The 20,539-nt window shown below is 38.4% G+C and overlaps 1 protein-coding gene across 3 annotated transcripts in view; it reads right to left on the bottom strand.

The window, feature by feature from the left end:
- The window catches only part of kat6b (K(lysine) acetyltransferase 6B), a 95,909-nt gene that overhangs the window by 72,752 nt on the left and 2,618 nt on the right, over positions 1 to 20,539 (bottom strand). For all 3 annotated transcript variants that reach the window (XM_055150580.1, XM_055150581.1, XM_020929438.2), the window contains exon 2: positions 19,178 to 20,028. In XM_055150580.1, the coding sequence (XP_055006555.1) occupies positions 19,178 to 19,813 (636 nt within the window). In that variant the 5' untranslated portion in view covers positions 19,814 to 20,028. The remainder of the gene's footprint in view (positions 1 to 19,177; positions 20,029 to 20,539) is intronic.

Genomic DNA, 20,539 nt, shown 5'->3' with positions numbered 1-20,539 from the left:
TGTTTATTTGTTTATTATTATTTGTTTTTTATTAATATTATTATTTTTTTTATATATATTTATTTTTTAAGTATTGTGATTGGGTTTACATTTGCGATTTAGGTTTTAATAATAGAATTTGGGTCAAAGTTCACATTTTAAACGAGTCTGGAAGAATTGACAAAAGATTAGAATATGAGCTAATCACATTTCATAACACATTTGTATAGCTCTAAACTATAGTTAGCAGTTTTTATGCAGAAAAGAGGATATTTTGTTGTTTGTGCAGGAAACTGTGGTGTTTTAAAAATTGCAGCATTTGCGATTTGCTAATTGCGGCTATTCAAAGTTTCGATTTTATTCCGATCCACCTTGCAAGTCCTAAAATGTACAATAAAAACAACAAATATCACATCAATTACAGTATCCATGGTTTTTAGAATTAGGGTTTTCATAATAACTACTAAAATTTCAAACTGGATTTCAAAAATAAGGAACAGACAGATTCCACTATGATAATAAAAAAAAAAACACTCAAATACTAATCCAGAAATTCAAAAAAGGTTCATTTCTGTGACTTTTTTCTGTTTTTTCTTTTAGTATGGATATCTGTTTTTTCATATTTTTTTGCTAAACCCTGTCCAAAACAACGAAAATTTTGCAAAGTTGCCAAATATTATAAGAACTACAAAAAAGAAAGCTAACTAGTGTAACATTTTTTTGCAGTTTGAGCATAAATATATGACTCTAAACAGCCCGGTTCGCACAGACTTGTATTTAAAATGCCAAGAAATGCTACACAGTGCCCAGGGCTAATGTACAGCCTGTGTACACTGTGGCCTTTATGAGCTCACAAACCAGTGGTACTTAGCACAATAGAGCGCGCGGAAGTCAACTCCCACTTTAAGAAAACACAGAAAGGCCAAGTTTTATATCATTTATTTTCTTTGTATCAATGTTTTCACTCAAACGTTTCGAGATTGGACAATAGTGGCAGCGGGCCCAGACTTCTGAAATGGATGATTAAAAAAATAACAAGGAAAAGTGCAAACAAAAAAAAACAAAAAAAAAACTAAACGTCCTTCCTTCTCTGTCAATTGGTACTCTGCAGTGACGTCATGTCAGGGGTGGACTACATGTATGTGTATTTTCAAAATGTTTACCAGTAACTATGGTGATGTAATCCACACATCAGTAAACTGTTTTGACTGTCAAAACTGTTTTCAGACTGTCTTACAACAAAAAAATATATATATGTTGATTAGGGATGTAGCGATATCCAAATCTCTCTGTACGATATATCACGATACGCATCTCACGGTACGATATTTATTGCGATATTTTTTGGAGAAGCTGATCTAATTGTAAATAGGACACTTTTTTACTTTTAAAATACCCTGACAAGACTTTGAGGTGAATTATTTCTGTCATAATCCCAAGAGTTCAAGTAAAAACATATGACTTCATGTTGTCTGCGCTGAAATGAATCATGGGATATGTAGTTCCCGATGTTTAGAAGCTGTTGCTACTATAAAACAATGCGTTTAAGCAAAGCTAGGTATTATTGTGAGACTTTTGACGATACGATATCAAGATGTTTCGGTTATTGTTACATCCCTAATGTTTATTGAACACATTTTAAGGTGTTTGACTGTCAACAAAAATGCTTCCCATGATTCATTTCAGTGCAGACAACATGAAGCAATATGTTTATACTTGAATTCTTGGGATTATGACGGATATAATTCACATCAAACTCGCGTCAAGGTATTTTAAAAGCAAAAAAAGTGTCCCATCTACAATTAAAATCAGCCTCTTCAAAATATCACAAGAAATATCGTACCGTGAGATGCATATCGTGATAAATATTGTACCGTGAGATGCATATCGTGATAAATATCGTACCGTGAGCTGCATATCATGAAAATACCGTACCCGTGAGATGCATATTGTGAAAATATCGTACCATGAAATGCATATCGTGAAAATATTGTACCATGAGAGATGCATATCATAATAAATATCGCACAGTGAGATGCATAGCGTGAAAATATCGTACCGTGGGATGCATATCGTGATAATATTGTACTGTGAGATGCATATCATGAAAAATATCGTAATGTGAGATGCATAGCGTGAAAATATCATGATAATATCGTACCGTCAGATTTGGATATCGTTACATCCCTAGTACTAAACCTTTCTATCTACTCACAGCCAGAATGTTTGTTTTTTGAGGTATTTTTGAGCTGTGAAACCACCTGTAACTGAATAAATGTAAAGTAAAGCTGTTTAAAGTCACACTGTGGAACATTCATAACAAAAACATATACTTCTCTTTTTGTTCGTGTTATATTGTTATTGAAAAACTGCTGTGTTTTGCCGTGCACACCGGGCTTTAAATGTGGCAGAAAAGTGAAGAGACTCGAGAGAAGGACAGAACTGCAGTGAGCCTGTGCAGTTTTATTTCCTCTTTTTAAAGGTCACTGTTTAATCTCGCCAAAACCAAACCCTAACCGCAAACATGTCACCTCCTTATTTTCTCACAGCGCAGCGAACAAAGTAACAAAAACAAAATGATACCGAACTACACCAGACTATGACTAGATCAGGATTAAACCTGGATTAAACCAGGACTAAACAATGAACAAACAAAGAAACTAAACCAGGACTATACTAAACTAGGACAAGAAAAGGACTGAAACAGGATTAAACCACGGTTATGATAAGACCAAGACTAGACCAGGACTACACCAAGACTAGATGAAAAAACACACAAAGACTAGAGCTAGACTAGACCGAGACTAGACCAAAACTTGACCATGACTAGACCAAAACTAGACCAAGACTAGACCAAAACTAGACCAAGACTAGACCAAAACTAGACCAAGACTAGACCAAAACTAGACCAAGACTAGACCAAGACTAGACCAAGACTAGACCAAGACTAGACCAAAGACTAGACCAAGACTAGACCAAGACTAGACCAAGACTAGACCAAAACTAGACCAAGACTAGACCAAGACTAGACCAAAACTAGACCAAGACTAGACCAAAACTAGACAAAGACTAGCGCTAGACTAGACCAAGACTAGCCCAGAACTAAACCAAGACTAGACAAGGATTACACCAAGACTAGACCAAAATTAGACAAAGACAAGAGCTGGACTAGACCAAGGCTAGACCAAAACTAAACCAAGACTAGACCAGGACTACACCAAGACTAGACCAAAACTAGACAAAGACTAGAGCTACACGAGACCAAGACTAGAGCTAGACTAGACCAAGACTAGACCAAGAGAAGACCAAAAGACTAGACTAAGACTAGATGAAACAAAAGACTAGACCAAACTAGACCAAGACTAGACCAAAGACTAGACTAAGACTAGAAGAAACAGAACAGGACTAAACCAAAACTAGACCAAGAGTAAACCAAGACTAGACCAAAAGTAAATCAAAAGTAAACCAAGACTAGATCACAACTAAACCATGACTAAACCAAGACTAGACCAAGACTAGACCTAGACTAGACAGAACAGAACAGGACTAAATCAAAACTAGACCAAAACTAGACCAAGACTAGACCTAGACTAGACAAAACAGAACAGGACTAAATCAAGACTAGACCAAGACTAGACCAAACAGAAAAGAACTAAACCATGACTAGACCAAAACTGGACAAAGACTAGACCATGATTAGACCAAGACTAGACCAAGACTCAACTAAGACTAGACTAAGACTAGACCAAAACTAGACCAAGATTAGACCAAGACTAGACCAAAACTAAACCAAAACTAGACAAAGACTAGACCAAGACTAGACCAAAACTAAACCAAAACTAGACCAAGACTAGACCAAGACTAGACTAGTCCAAAAAAGAGGATTAAACCAGTTATTAAATCAGGCCTAGACCAGGACTAAAATGGTGCTAAACCAGGACAAAAAAAACAGGACTAAACCATGACTAAACAGAAATAAAGCCGGACATTCCAAACAATTTCCCTTGTGGATCAATAAAGCTTGTATAAGTCTAGCCCAGGACTAAATATTAACTAAACCAAGACTAAAAACCGGACTAAACCAGTTACTAAATCAGGAGTAGACCAGAACTAAAGCAGGATTGAATCAGGACTAAAGCATGGACCAAAAAATGAACTAAACCAGGACTAACAACGGGACAAAAACGGTGCTAAACCAGTTACTAAACCAGAACATATCGGCTTCTTATTTCTCAGAGCACATGAAGAAAAAAAACAAAACAAAACAAAACAAACCGCGCACGAGTACGTTTTGTCCTTGTAAATTAGCAGTAACATTTCTTCTTGTGTTGGCGAAAAGCTGCTGCGCTCACAAGACAGAACCGTCACATCCTTTAAGGTCGTTAGGGTCGAGTTACATAACGATGGGAGCCAGAGCACAGGGCCCACCACACACTGTCAGCATGACTCTGTGATTATCCACGCTTATATCCAGAGAACAGAGGCCGATGGATCACACAGACGCTCCACACTCGAGTACAGAGGGGGGCTCAAGATGTGGGGCGAGAACCGTTATGGGTCTGTCACAGTAAGACATTTTGGTAGACTAGACCAAGACTAAATCAAGACTAAATCAAGACTAAAGCAAGAAAAAGAAACAAGATTAGACCAAGATTAAACCAAAACTACACTAGACTAACCTAAAACTAGACCAAAACTAAACCAAGAGTAAATCAAGACTTGATTACGACTAAACCAAGAGTAGACCAAGATTAAACCAAGACTAGACTAGACTAAACTAAAACTAGACCAAAACTAAACCAAGACCAAGACTAAACCAAGAGTAGATCAAGACTAAATCAAGAGTAGACAAAGATTAAACCAAGCCTAGACTAGACTAAACTAAAACTAAACCAAAACTAGACCAAGACCAAGACTAAGACTAAACCAAGAGTAAACCAAGACTAAACCAAGACTAGACCAAGAAAAAAAACAAGACTAGACTAGACTAAACTAATACTAGACCAAGACTATACCAAGACCAAGACTAAACTAAGAGTAGACCAATATTAAACCAAGATTAGACTATACTAAATCAAAACTAGACCAAGACCAAGACTAAACCAAGAGTAGACCAAGATTAAACCAAGACTAGACTAGACTAAACCAAAACTAGACCAAAACTAGACCAAGACCAAGACTAAACCAAGAGTAGACCAAGATTAGACTACTAAACCAAAACTAGACCAAGACCAAGACTAAACCAAGAGTAGACTAGACTAAACCAAAACTACACCAAAACTACACCAAGACCAAGACTAAACCAAGAGCAGACCAAGATTAAACCAAGATTAGACTATACTAAACCAAACCTAGACCAAGACTAAGACTAAACCAAGAGTAGACCTAGATTAAACCAAGACTAGACTATACTAAACCAAAACTAGACCAAGACCAAGACTAAGACTAAACCAAGAGTAAACCAAGACAAAACCAAGACTAGACCAAGGCTAAATCAAGACTAGATCAAGACTAAACCAAGAGGTAGACCAAGAAAATAACAAGACTAGACTAGACTAAACTAACCTAAAACTAGACCAAATCTATACCAAGAGTAGACCAAGACTTGATAAAGACTAAACCAAGAGTAGACCAAGACAAAACCAAGACTAGATCAAGAATAAACCAAGAATAGATCAAGAAAAAAAAACAAGATTAGACCTAAGAAAAAACAAAACTAGATAAGATTAAACCAAAATTAGACCAAAACAAAACTAAGACAAAACCAAGAGTAGATCAAGACTAAAGCAAGAGTAGACCAAGAAAAAACAAAAACAAGATTAGACCAAGAGTAAACCAAGACTAGATCAAATTAAACCAAGACTAGACTAGACTAGACTAAACCAAAACTAGACCAAGTCTAAACCAAAGCTAGGCCAAGAGTAGACCAAAACTATACCAAGACTAGACCAAAATTAGGCCAAGATGAGACCAAAACTAGGCCAAGACGAGACCAAAACTAGGCCAAGAGCAGACCAAGACTAAACCAAGAGTAGACCAAGACAAAACCAAGAGTAGACCAAGACAAAACCAAGAGTAGCCCAAGACTAGACCAAGACTAGACCGAAAGTAAACCAAGACTAGAGCAAGACTAGATCAGACTACGCCAAGACTAGACCAAGACGAGACCAAGACTAGACCAAGACTAGATCAGACCAAACTAAGGCAAGACTAATCCAAGACCAGACTGAGATCAGACCAGACTAAACCAAAACTAGACATAAACTACAAGACTAAAGCAAGAATAGATCAAACTAGACCAAGACTAGACCAAGACTGAACCAAGAATAGATCAAACTAGACCAAGACTAGACCAATACTAGACCCAAACTGGACTAGACCAAGGTTAGACCAGGACTAGACCAAGACTAGATTAGACTAGACCAAAACTAGATCAGATTAAACCAACACTACAACAAAACTAGACCAAGACTAAAGCCAAGACTAGATCAGGTCTAGAAGCTCTATGAAACACTTTAGTACTTAGTTTTAATCTCTAATGAGTCATAGAAGTGATTCAATCAAACTTAAAATAACCACAAATTTCCCAGAAGAGCAAAGAAGAAGTAAATACTGATCCTAAAAATACAGTTCCAGCTTACATATATTGGACACGTTAAGTCAATATTGAAATTACTAAGAAACTTGACACTTAAAGGGATAGTTCAGGTTTTTTGACATGAATCTGTATGGCCTCCTCGTCAGCAGTGTGGCGCATCCACACTGACTTTACCTCCGAAAGCGTCCGGTGAGCTGAGATCCTGGCCGGTTTTGGTGATGAGGAAAGTAGTTCGGCAAGTTGGCTGGGGACAGTCTAATAAAGCGTTTTTCTTCTCAAAACAATATGTGTTAAAAAGAGTGATACATTTGCACCACAAAACCTCCGTCCTCTAAAAAGTCAGACCTCATAATCGCTTGGCGCTATTTTCTCTCCGTTTGTATCCCTGCGCGTGGCCGCCAGGTGACAGCCGCGCCTGTTTCACTTTGTTAACTGCTCGGAATGTTCGCGACAACATGTCTGACTATGACACCGATGATGAAGAAACTGATTTTAGCACAGAGCCAATGGGATATCGTTTTGAACCCGAATATACCAATGCCGAAATTCCCCAGAGAGAGTTAGAAGAAATTAGGCAGAGAGAGAGAAGAGGCGAACATTCCGAGCAGTTAACAAAGTGAAACAGGCGCGGCTGTCACCTGGCGGCCACGCGCAGTGATACGAACGGAGAGAAAATAGCGCCAAGCGATTATGAGGTCTGACTTTTTAGAGGACGGAGGTTTTGTGGTGCAAATGTATCACTCTTTTTAACACATATTGTTTTGAGAAGAAAAACGCTTTATTAGACTGTCCCCAGCCAACTTGCCGAACTACTTTCCTCATCACCAAAACCGGCCAGGATCTCGGCTCACCGGACGCTTTCGGAGGTAAAGTCAGTGTGGATGCACCACACTGCTGACGAGGAGGCCATACAGATTCATGTCAAAAAACCTGAACTATCCCTTTAATACTGATTCAGATACTATGATAATATTAAAAAACACTCTTTTTTAAACAGTATAATGTGATTTAATTCAATATATTATTAGTTTTGTTTGCACAGCTTCAACCAAAAAGTGAAAAAAGAAAATTCTAGCAACTTCTATATCTGTTTTTACATTTGTTTTGCTTTGTTGCTCCCAGCACAGTTTCACAAAGTCTCTCTGAAAATGGCTAAAAACAGAAGCATCAATGGGTAGATTTTCTGACAGCGAGCTCTGAAACTAAATTATTTATGCAGCCCAAATAGAGGCATCTTTTCTTATTGTTTTTCAGATCGGATTTGGTCTAAAATCTCTGCTCATCAGTGCGTGGAAAATGTCTTGCGAAACTTTGAGAAAACCTTTTTAGAAAATCACATTTGACATCCACGCTAAAGCTACAATTACATGCTTGTTTCTCGCAATTCCCAGAAGTCCTCTCTCTCTCTCTCTCTACAGCTCTCTGTCTCTCTCTCTCTCTCTCTTTTCCCCTCAGTCTCCTTCTTCTCTGTCTGTCTCTTCTCTCTCTCCTTCTCTTTCCCTTCCTCCCCGTCTCTTTTCCTCTCTACCTTTCTCTCTCTCCCTCACTCTGTCTGTCTTCCTTCCCCTCTCTCCCTCTATCCCTATCTCTCTTTCGCTCTCCCTTTCTCCCCTGTCTGTCTCTCTTCCTCTCTCCCCCTTTTCTCCCTCTCTATCCCTATCCCTTTCTCTCCCTCTGTCTGTCTCTCTTCCTCTCTCCCCCTCTTTTTCCCTTTTCTCCCCCTCTCTATTCCTATCCCTCTTCCTCTCCACTTTTCTCTCTCTCTCTCTCTCTCTCTCCCTGTTTGTCTCCCTTCCCTCTCTCTATCCCCATCTCTCTTCCTCTCTACCTTTCTCTCTCTCCCTCCCTCTGTCTGTCTCTCTTCCTCTTTCTCCCTTTTCTCCCTCTCTCTATCCCTATCCCCTTCTCTCTACATTTCTCTCTCCCTCCCTCCCGCTGTCTGTCTCTCTCTCTCTTCCTCCCTCTCTCCTTTTTCTCCCCCTCCCTATTCCTATCCCTTCCTCTTTCTCCCTCTCTCTTTCTCTCTACCCCCTCTTCCTCTTTCTCCCTTTCTCTATCCCTATCTCTCTTCCTATCTACATTTCTCTCCCTCCCGCTGTCTGTCTCTCTCTTCCTCCCTCTCTCCCTTTTCTCCCTTTCTCTATCCCTATCTCTCTTCCTATCTACAATTTTCTCTCTCCCTCCCTCTGTCTGTGTCTCTTCCTCCCTCTCTTCCTTTTATTCCTATCCCTTTCTCTCTCACCCTCTCTCTCTGTCTGTCTCTATTCCTCTTTCTCCCTCTCTTTCCGTTTTCTCCCTCTCTCTATCCCTATCTCTCTTCCTATCTACATTATCTCTCTCCCTTCTTGTCTGTCTCTCTTCCAACTTCTTTCTTTTCTCCCTCTCTCTATCCCTATCCCTTTCTCTCCCTCAACCTCTCCCTCTCTGTCTGTCTCTTCTTTTTCTCCCTCTCTCTATCCCTATCCCTTTCTCTCTCTCACCCTCTCTCTCTCCCCCTCTCTTTCCCTTTTCTCCCTTTCTCTATCCTTATCTCTCTTCCTATCTACATTTCTCTCTCACCCTCTCTCTCTCTCCCTCTCTTTCCCTTTTCTCCCTTTCTCTATCCTTATCTCTCTTCCTATCTACATTTCTCGCTCTCTCCCTCCCTCTGTTTGTCTCTCTTCCTCTTTCTCCCTCTCTCTATCCCTATCTCTCTTCCTCTCAACCACCCCTTCCCTCCCTCCCTTTCTCCGTCTGTCTTCTTTTCTTCTCTCTCCCCCTTTTCTCTCTCGCTCTATCCCTGTCTCTCTTGCGCTCTACCTTTCTCTCTCTCCCCGCTCTGTCCGTCTCTCTTCCTCCTCAGTCTCCCTCTCTTTTCCTCTCTGTCCCTCCATCTCTCTCTCTCTATCCCTGTCTGTCTCTCTTTCCCTCTGTCTCTCTCTCCCTCTATCCCTGTCTCTCTTTCTCTATCCCTGTCTCTCCTTTCTCTATCCCTGTCTCTCTTTCTCTTTCCCTCTCTCTCCCTCCGTCTTCCTCTCCCTTTCTCTCTCCCTCTGTCTCTTTCTCTCTCCATATATATCCCTGTCTCTCTTCCTCTCTTTCCCTCTGTCTCTCTCTCCCTCCGTCTCTCTCTCTCTCTCTATCCCTGTCTCTCTTGCGCTCTACCTTTCTCTCTCTCCCCGCTCTGTCCGTCTCTCTTCCTCCTCAGTCTCCCTCTCTTTTCCTCTCTGTCCCTCCATCTCTCTCTCTCTCTCTCTCTATCCCTGTCTGTCTCTCTTTCCCTCTGTCTCTCTCTCCCTCCATCTCTCTCCCTCTATCCCTGTCTCTCCTTCTCTATCCCTGTCTCTTTCCCTCCCTCTCTTTCCATCTCTCTCCCTCCGTCTTCCTCTCCCTTTCTCTCTCCCTCTGTCTCTTTCTCTCTCCATATATATCCCTGTCTCTCTTCCTCTCTTTCCCTCTGTCTCTCTCTCCCTCCGTCTCTCTCTCTCTCTCTATCCCTGTCTCTCTTGCGCTCTACCTTTCTCTCTCTCCCCGCTCTGTCCGTCTCTCTTCCTCCTCAGTCTCCCTCTCTTTTCCTCTCTGTCTCTCCATCTCTCTCTCTCTCTCTCTATCCCTGTCTCTCTTTCTCTATCCCTGTCTCTCTTTCTCTTTCCCTCCCTCTCTTTCCATCTCTCTCCCTCCGTCTTCCTCTCCCTTTCTCTCTCCCTCTGTCTCTTTCTCTCTCCATATATATCCCTGTCTCTCTCCCTCTCTCCCCCTCAGTCTCCCTCACTCTCACGGTCTTTTCCTCTCTCTGTCCCTCTCTCTATCCCTGTCTGTCTCTCTCTCCCTCTCTCTCTATCCCCGTCTCTCTTCCTCTCTTTCCCTCTGTCTCTCTCTCTCTCTATCCCTGTCTCCCTTTCGCTCTCCCTCTGTCTCTTTCTCTCTCCATATATACCCCCGTCTCTCTTCCTCTCTTTCCCTCTCTCTCTCTCTCTCTCTCCGTCTCTTTCCTTCCGTCTCTCTCTCTCTCCTTGTCTGATTGTTCTGCGTTCGTCGGACATGTGGTAATAATATTGTATAACTTAAACTATTTGAACTATGACATTTTTGTTCAACTAAAATATGTAAACGACTTCCCCGCAGAACAGAACATCAGATTAGTGCTGCTGCCACGACACGAAAACCTGACTCTGATAAACCAAACAAAACAAAACACAACGCACAATAAAACAGAAATATCAACACAAACTAATCTCCATTCTCAAACACCACCTTTGTAGACTTAAACAATTTCTGATAAACATCCAACCCGGAGCAAAGTAATTCAGGAAACGTCTAAAAGTTAACAATTATTACTCTATTAAATTAGAAAATATTGTGCATAAGACACGTTTTATCACTTATTTTACTAAAACAATGTCACAAAAAAATCTTAAATATATGATACATCTCTTTTACAGATTTTGGACGTTTTTTTAGGCTTAAAAATTTCCTTTCTGCTTCAAACTAGAAAATTACGTAATTGTTACCTAGCAACCATCTTGTACACTTGGTCCTAAACTCCTCATGGACAAGAAAAAAAAATTTAAACACCTTCATTTTGTTTAAAAGTTAAAAAAATAAATAAGTTAACAAAATAAATAAGTAAACAAAATAAACAAAATAAATAAGTTAACAAAATAAATAAACTAAGTAAACAAAATAAATAAGTTAACAAAATAAATAAGTTGTTTAAAAGTTAAAATCATGTTTAAAAGTATAAGAAAGTGTGTTTTTTGTGTATCAATGGCATCAAAATGGGACTCTCTAAAATAGAACTCAACATAATTTTCATTTTTTTGACTAATTGTTCGTTTGTTTTTTGTTTTTTGTTGTTTTTTTTTTTTATTGGTGTTAAACTATAATTTATATTTACAACAAGTTTTATCCCATCAACTTAAGTAAAAACCCATCATACGCACTATAATGAAGTCATAGTCGCTTTTCTAATCTAGTTCAGCCGTTTAAAAACAGAAGTGTCACGAAATAAAACTAAAAAAAAACCACACGGGGTTTTCCCTTTCAAAATATGAAATTTCTTGTTTTAAAATCGTCGTTATTTTCCATCATTCTGAAACCTTGGTTCATTTTGACAGTTATAACGTGCAGTAATTGCTTGAAATAATTGATTTTAATAACGAGCCAAAAGAATCATGAGTATTTTTTATTTTTTTTTTACCAGAATCGAGCATATCTGGGTGTCAAATGTTTTATTATACAACTTTAATCCAAAAACAAGATAGAGTTGTCAAAATAAAAGATACTAGATATTAATTTGAGCAGGTATCGATATTAAAAAAGTCGCTCTCACTCTTCAATTTAACGTTGAAAATCGTCTAAAGAGATTTTTTTTTGTTATAATCATGGTATCGGAATCAGAATCGCGTGTCAAATCATTTCCTTGGTATCGAAATCAGGTTAGAAATTTTAGTATGGTCGTGACAAGACCAACACGGGCAGATCTGTGGTCTATAATGTGTGTGTTTTGTCTCTTAACCACAGCTATTGATGTAAACAGGCTAAATGCGTCTTCTGGGAAACGGCTAATCTGATGGATGTAATACAAAGACACTAAACACTATCTCCACTCTGCTCTGTGGATGCCGTTCTCCGTCTTTTGTCCTGCCTTATTTTGATGTTTAGAGAGATTTGACGTAAATAATGTTGTTTTGAACTTGTACAAACTTGCGTTGAAGAGGGAAAAAGCATTACAAAGCCATACAGGTAGCCATAGCGACCGCCACAATCCAAAACAGTGATTTATAGATAGGTTTAAGAAAGGCGCATTGTTATACTAGTGTTGTCATGACGATACTAAAAGCTTGATTTCGATGCTAAGGGATAGACTCGATACTCGATACCAATCCGATACCACAGTGATAACAAAAACACTTTATTTAAACAACAGAATGTGATTTTCAACCCTATATGACTTCACAAATTTGACAAATTTGAACAATCGAAACGGTCGGATCTCAGTAATTGCCATGGCTTTCTAAAGATCTCAATCATTTTGCGTTGGTAAGCTATTTTAAACGAATTTGAAGCCTATTTAAAAAGGTACACTACGCAACTTTTCTGGTGGCACCTCCAAGCCAAGATGAGAGGTAAGCAGAGCCCTTACCAGAAAAGTTCCATAGTGCACCTTTAAGAAGTGTAATTAATTTAAAACCGTCTATAAATTGTTGAAAGTGTATTAAAAGTTAGGGATGTAACAACAACCGAAATATCGTGATATCGTATCGTATATATCGAATTACAAGTCTCTTTGCTTAAATTAAGAGTTAAGGTGCAGCAATAGACAGAGGGAACTACATAGACCATGATCCTTTGCTCCATTTCAGTGCAGACTACAAGAAGAAATAACAGTTCTAAGCACTTTTAAGTCTTGTCAAGGCATTTTAAGAGGAAAAAGTAGCATTTTAACAGTTTTGTTTGCAGCCTCCACAAAATATCGCAACAAATATCGTACCGTTAGATGTATATTGTGAAAATATCTTACAGAGAGATTTGGATATCGTTACGTCCCTAATCCTGAGCGTGAACTTTCCCACGATATCGCAATAAATATCGTACCGTGACTTTCATACCGTGACGATATCGTATCATGAGACCTGGATATCGTTATACTCTTATTAAACACGTTGTTTTATAGTAGCAAAAGCTTATAAAAATTGGAAACTACATATCCCATGATTCATTTCAGTGCAAACAACTTGAAAAAAAAAAGTTTTTTACTTGAATTCTTGGGATTATCACGAAAATAATTCACACCAAAATCGTGTCAAGGTATTTTAAACGCAAAAAAGTGTCCTATCTACAATTATATCAGCCTAAATCTAAAATATCGCAATAAATATCGTACCGTGAGATGCATATCGTGTTAATATCGTACAGAGAGATTTGAATATCGTTACATCAGTACAAACCAAAAAACATTACTTATACCATAACGTTTAACTACCGTTTTTTTTTTATTCCATACGCACAAAGTCCCATATCATTTTGTAAAATAATATGTCCCGAAGGCGTAAATAATAAAAATAAATACGTAGAATAAATAAACCAGCGATATCATCAATTATAAACGCTTACAAGGGGAAAAACAGGTTGCAACAGCAGACAGCCTTCATGCGTAATCAACCCCTCCCTTGAACAAATAGTCTAATGAAAAAAAACCTTCTATTTATAATTATGCTTAGTCATCAAGTCCGACGATTTTCCATATGCAAACACGTGTAATGGATAAATCAGTATAACACAATTACTCCACCACGGCTACACTGCTATTGTAAATATTATTGCATGCACACAAACCGTTTTCCATTACACAATTAGCGCCAACAGGAAAACTACGAGTAATGCGCTTATTTTTAGTCCGTCTTGTTTTGCCACTTCTTAATTTTGAAGTTCATTTGAAGAGACCGTGAATTTTTTTTTCTGCCACGCTTCACAAAAGGATCAGTTGTAAAGCTTGAAAAAAAAAAAAAAAAATGAGACAAGGGGGGAATTCTGAGCCTAAATCTTGAAATTAAAAAAAAAAATTCTCAAAGTTGAATGGTTTCCTTGTTTTGTTTTGCCTGTCAGTCAGCTGGTGTTACGAAGCCGGAGGACAGCCTGTCACAATAACAAATTCTGAAGCATGATATATTGCTTTAGACAAATACTGTGATAAACAATAATACTGAAACTACTTTATGACACTGACACACAGCAGGATCGTCCCAGTACACAGATTTTTAAATATACAGCATCGTTAAAAGGCCTGAACTGCAAGAAATAAACACTAGACTGAACCTATAATTACCCAAAGTTAAGTTATTCGACTCTCTACAGCTCAAATCTGAACTTAAAACCAAAAAATGGCAACAATCCCCCAACTATTTGAAAAGAAATTGTACACATGATAAATACAGAGCTCCAAAATCCATGTATCATTCGTTCATTCGTTTTTCAAAATAAAAACAAAAATAAGAAACGAAAAAAAAACAACTATTTTCTTCATTATTTGTCTCCAAAATCAAAATGAAAAGAACGGAAAATGATGATTTGTTTTTTTAGTTTTCGATTTGTGTTTTGTGTTTTCCCATTTCTGTGACTTAAACTGCGATGCCGGACTTTTGCAGTGCATACAGACTGAATCAGGACTAAACCAGGACTAAAACAGGTCTAAAACAAGTCTAAACCAGGTCTAAACCGGTCTCAGTCCTGGTCCTGGCCCTGATCTCAGTGCTGGTCCTGGCCCTGATCTCAGTCCTGGTCCTGATCTCAGTGCTGGTCCTGGCCCTGATCTCAGTGCTGGTCCTGGCCCTGATCTCAGCCCTGGTCCTGGCCCTGATCTCAGCCCTGGTCTGGTCCTGATCCTGATCCTGGTCTCAGTCCTGATCCTGCTCCCAGTCCTGATCCCATCTCAATCCTGGTCCGGGTCTGGTCCCAGTCTCAGTCCTAAACCAGGACTAAACCAGGACAAAACCAGGACTAAACCAGGACTAAACCAGGACAGAGCCCGGACTAAACCAGAACTGAACCAGGACTAAACCAGGACTAAACCAGGATTGAACCAGCACTGAACCAGGACTGAACCAGGACTAAACCAGGACTAAACCAGGACTAAACCAGGACTAAACCAGGACTAAACCAGGACTAAACCAGGAGTGTCGGAAACGGGAAACGGCCATTATCCGTTTTTTCCATTATTTATTTAAACACAAAATCGAAAACTGAAAAAACAAATCATTATCTGTTTTATCATTTTGGTTTTGGAAACAAATAATGAAGAAAATTGTTTTGTTTTTTTTTGTTTTTTTTTCGTTTTCTTATTTTTGGTTTTATTTTGAAAAACAAATGAACGAATGATACACAGATTCTCCAAAATACTGAACATTAAATCTGTTTCTGTCAATCATCATATCATCTTTGCACTGTTTTCCTTACGACCTCTTGTATATAACTGTATTTATGTTACTATATTTCTGTTTCTTACTTACTTGTACATATACATTTATATAATTATGTCTTATTTGACACCAGTTTTATATTGTTTACTGTTTTTTATTGTAATATAATGTCATGTGTGAGCGACTGTGTCCAAGTAATTTCCCTTGTGGATTAGTAAAGTCTGTCTAAGTCTAAACCTAAGTCGAATTAATGATATAGTAATTATTGTGACAGCCCAATTTGTCACCAGTTCAATGAGTCTAAAATAACAAAGTTGGGTAGATATTTACTCCATACAACTGTACAACTACTCATATCGAATAATAAAACTCTGTCATTTCAAATTCATCTTTGTGCCCTTTTCTGTAACCCCAACACCTCTTGAGTACAAGTAACACTGTATATATAACCAAAAAATTGTGATATCGTATCGTCAAAAGTCTCACAATAATATCATGGACCATCAAAATATATCGAATTACAAGTTTATTTGCTTAAATTCACTGTTATGGTGCAGCAACAGCTAAAAATCTGAGGGAACTACATAGACCATGATCCTTTGCGCAGTTTCAGACCAATGTAAATGCTCAAATAACGTTATTAAGCACTTTTAAATCTTAATTACTTGGATTTTGACGAGAGAAAAGTAGTATATTCACAATTTTAAAATGCACATCGTGAAAATATCGTATCGAGAGAATTGGATATCGATATTTTGTCAATTTTGCTACTTAAATTACGTCGAATCTGAATCTTATTTCCGTTTATATTTTGCTTTTTGATATTATATTGCAATGTTTGAGCTATTGTGTCCAAGTACGTACCCTTTTGTCTGAATCTCAGTGTTGATACTTCGTGCTGGGGGTGTTCTACATGTACCTCTATGATGCTAAACACTGCCAAAAAAGTTTCAAAAGTGTCTGAAAACTGAACAAAATAACCCATACGTAGAAAAACTGGATGCAAACAACACAATTTCAGGAGTCCGTGATCAGTCATGTTTGGGAGTTTGATTTTCATCGTGACTAACTCAAAAACTGACTAATGCTGGAGAACTTGTGACTGTAATTTTAAAGTCAGAGAAACTTGTTTAACAGCACGTATCAGCTCACCTGTTGCTCACCGGCTAAGTCAGTCCTTTATGGTCAGATTATGTTAAAAAAGAGCTCAGATTAAAGTCAAATAAAGCCCCAGACAGAGCAGAGCCTACAATTAGCATCACACCCCCAGAGACTGTTAATGACATCAGCTGCAAAGTATCTATAAGGTGTGAGTAGTGCGGTTTATTTATTTTTATTATGTGCGATAAATGTAATGAAGAAAAAACGGTCTGAGTAATTTAGTGTATCTAACTTGGCCAGCACAACAAACATCTCAGTATCTCCAATAATTTAAGACATTCAATTTAAGATGGGGTTTACGTCATTGATCTCCATGGGGAAATTTGTCCTCTGCATTTGATACTTCATACTTAAATGCCACTGGGACAACCTGTGAGAAGCACCTCCAGATCTTGGTCTTGGTCAGGACTACCTTCGCTGGAGGATTCAGCCGGTTTCACTCTGTGGAAACCGTCTGACCTCGCAGCGTTAGGATTCGTTCGCTCGATGTTAGGCAGGTACTATTTTTGTTTAACCAATCGCTGCTGTTTGGTCGTGACGTTTGTAATGCGCCAAATCCCGTAGGAAGAAGGGCAATAACGTCTTTCTCCTTGATAAAATTCACCAAACATTCTCTTTATTCCAGCTTTTAATCCTCGATCTCGGGAATCGTTTTGATTTGATTTGATTTGGAACCCCATTAGTTGATGTCCGTGACGCCAGCTACTCTTCCTGGGGTCGACATATAACTAGGGCTGGGTATCATTAAGAAGTTGCCGATACGATACATACCTCGATACACAGGCCACGATACAATACATATCTCGACACAGTGCACTTTCGATTCGATATGATATTTCAAATCGATTCGATACAGTTCAATAAAAAATAAAGGCTAAATCATGGCTGTGATACTAAAAGTCTTTGTTAAACCACTTCTTGCGCAACGTTCATATGAAACACAAACATTTTAATCTTCAAAACAGTGTCAAAATGTCAAATGTGTTGCATAAATGAGTTTCCTTTCACTCCACATGCAACAAAACTGTAGCGCTGTAACAAAATAATTTAGTAAAACACACGTAAAAATACTCTTGGTGATATATCGATACAGTAGCCCACGATATCGATACTGTATCATCACATTAAATGATACGATATATCGATATTCCGATATTTTTGCACACCCCTATATATAACACACAACAACAAATAAGACACTTACAAACAAAACAGTTACACAAAGATTAAAATCTTTAAAAAATACTTTCTAATAGAATTCATTACTGCTTACTTGTTGCGAAGGGCTAAAAAATAGTTCTTCACTTCTTTTTTTAAACCTTAATTTGTTATTGGCTGCTGTAATCTGAAGAGGAAGTGAGTTGCATTCAACCATGGCTCTGTACATCACTGTACCTTGACCCGATTTTGTTTAAAGTTTGCGGGACAGTGAAGAGAGAAGAAAGAATCGTTGCCAACACAGAACGTATGGCTCTTGGCTGATTGGCTGGTGCACAAACTCATACTTCCGGGGTTTTTGTAAACTGTCTAGTGTATTCTGATTCCTGACCTAGTCGATGGAGAGAAATTAAATTGAGCAGAGGCACAAGGTAGAGGAGGATTCTGCCTATTCTGCGTGTTTTGGGTTGACGGAGAAACTGCTGTACTTGAGAAGAACATGCACTAACTCATTAAACATTTGGATTCCAGTGTAATGATATTCATAATGTAATGTAATGATTAATTTGATTGTAATTATTGTAAATTATTGTAATAATGTAATGTATTGAATGTAATCCATAATGTAATGTAATGTAATGATTCCATGTAACGATATCCAAATCTCTCGGTAGGATATTATCACGATATGCATCTCACGGTACGATATTTATTGTGATATTTTGAAGAGGCTGATACTTCTTTTTTGCTTTTGAAATACCTTGACAAGATTTCGGTGTGAATTATTTCCGTCACAATCCCAAGAATTCAAGTCAAAACCATATTTCTTCATGTGGTCTGCACTGAAATGAATCATGGGATATGTAGTTCCCGATGTTTATAAGCTGCTGAGACTATAAAACCATGCATTTAAGCAAAGAAACTTGTGATTCGATATATTGTGACAGCCCATGATATTATTGCGAGACTTTGGACGATACAATATCACGATATTTCGGTTATTGTTACATCCTTAGATTACATCTGAACTCAAGATGCATTAAATAAGGTTGCAAACATGTATATAAATCAAAACAAGTCACAGGACACAGAGACCGTAAACAACAGCTTCTTGTAAGTAAAAAAAACAAACAAAAGAACCACTATGTTGACCAAGTAGGCCAGTCAACACTGATGAAGCCCTATTTTGTAACTTTTAACACATCAACATTACGGACAAACTGTAACTTATTCTCGTTATCATGTTTCTGAAATCTTTTACATCGAAGGAAGTGGGAAAATTGACCAATAAAAACAGAAGGACTTGTAAAAAATGGCTTTATACGGTAAATTACAACACCGCACTAATATTATTTAACGCAAATTATTTAAAAAGTGCTCGTACCTGGTCACGTTCATGTGGGAGGAGCGTCACCGTCGTCAGCAGCAGCGTAGAGCTCCCCGGACCCCTGGCGTGCCCCCTGCCTTGCTCCACGCCGCCCCCTTGTGGACTGAGCTTGTATCGCGGGCCATTTTTCAACAGCCTGCCGTTGCTCACCGAACGCTTCGCCGCTAAACGCAACCTCTGCCCGAAAGCGGGATTAGAGGCAACTTTGGCCAAATCTCTCTGGTTTCTCAGATACCTCTCGATATTTTTCAGAGAAGACCCGTGCGTATCATCCAAGCCTTCGATTGCTCGCTTTAGTATTTTATTCCAATCAACATGACGCAGATCTTGGGAATCCCATTTAAATTCCTTGGTCGGAACGGGGGTGGCGACTGGCGTTTGCGCGGTCGCCCCAACTCTTCCAGGGTTTCCGGGGTCTTTGTAGGAAGTGCTCCCCTTATTGGTGACTTTGAGAATTGAACCATCGTGAACGCTTAATCCCAATTGCTCGAGAACGATCTTCTTGTCTAGTCCGTGCGAAGTGCCAACCGCGTGGCATATCCTCTCCTCCGACGGTCTTTGCTTCTGGCGTTTGATTTTCTGTATTGCTTCGAGAATCCACTCCGTGTACAGAGGGTTAGCGAGTTTTACCATGGTTACACGATTGCAAATAATAATAATAATATGTAATCCATACAGCTAGAGAACAAGGAATATATCCACATCCTTCGGAAAGGTCAAAAAGTTAGGTTCCAAAGTGACATCCGCGCATTGAACTCAATCCGAGGTTTTGTTTTAACTGTTGGCACTGGTAAAATCCACTACAGTCGCTGGAGGGCGCTGTTGAGAGACGAAATCCAATATCAAATCTGCAGAGAGATAGAGTGAAAGTTAGATAATATATTTTACATATTTAAGCTCGTTGTGGTTTATTTATTCATGTATTTATTTAATATAGCTATAGGAATTACGCAGGATAAACAGAAGATTTTTTTTTTGAAGATTTTTTTAAATTTTATAGTAATCATATTTTAGGTTTTGGCTTTTCGTGTAATTTTTTTAAAAAGTTTAAATTTTTTTTCCTTAAAGAAAAAGTAATTAATAGCTTCTATGTTCTTTATTAAATTTTTTTATCTATTAATTAATGTATTTTTAGTCAAGATGTGTATTTGTGATTCAGCATAAAATGCATTTACACCTGAACTGTGTTTGACTGTGACGTCAAATCCGAGTCTAGACACTAAACATTGCAACACAGGCTATTGCCTTTGCAGAGGTCATCTAAGGATCTCGGTGTTTTCATTTTCCACTTCAATTTTTACTCACCAATGTTACTCAAATCCCCTTGTAACTGTTGCAATGTAGAACTACTGTCCAATG

This window comes from Boleophthalmus pectinirostris, unplaced genomic scaffold (assembly GCF_026225935.1).
Source record: "Boleophthalmus pectinirostris isolate CB_2022bp ecotype Guang Dong unplaced genomic scaffold, ASM2622593v1 HiC_scaffold_14, whole genome shotgun sequence".
Classification (NCBI taxonomy): Eukaryota; Metazoa; Chordata; class Actinopteri; order Gobiiformes; family Gobiidae; genus Boleophthalmus; species Boleophthalmus pectinirostris.
This window is presented reverse-complemented; position numbering and strand designations above follow the sequence as displayed.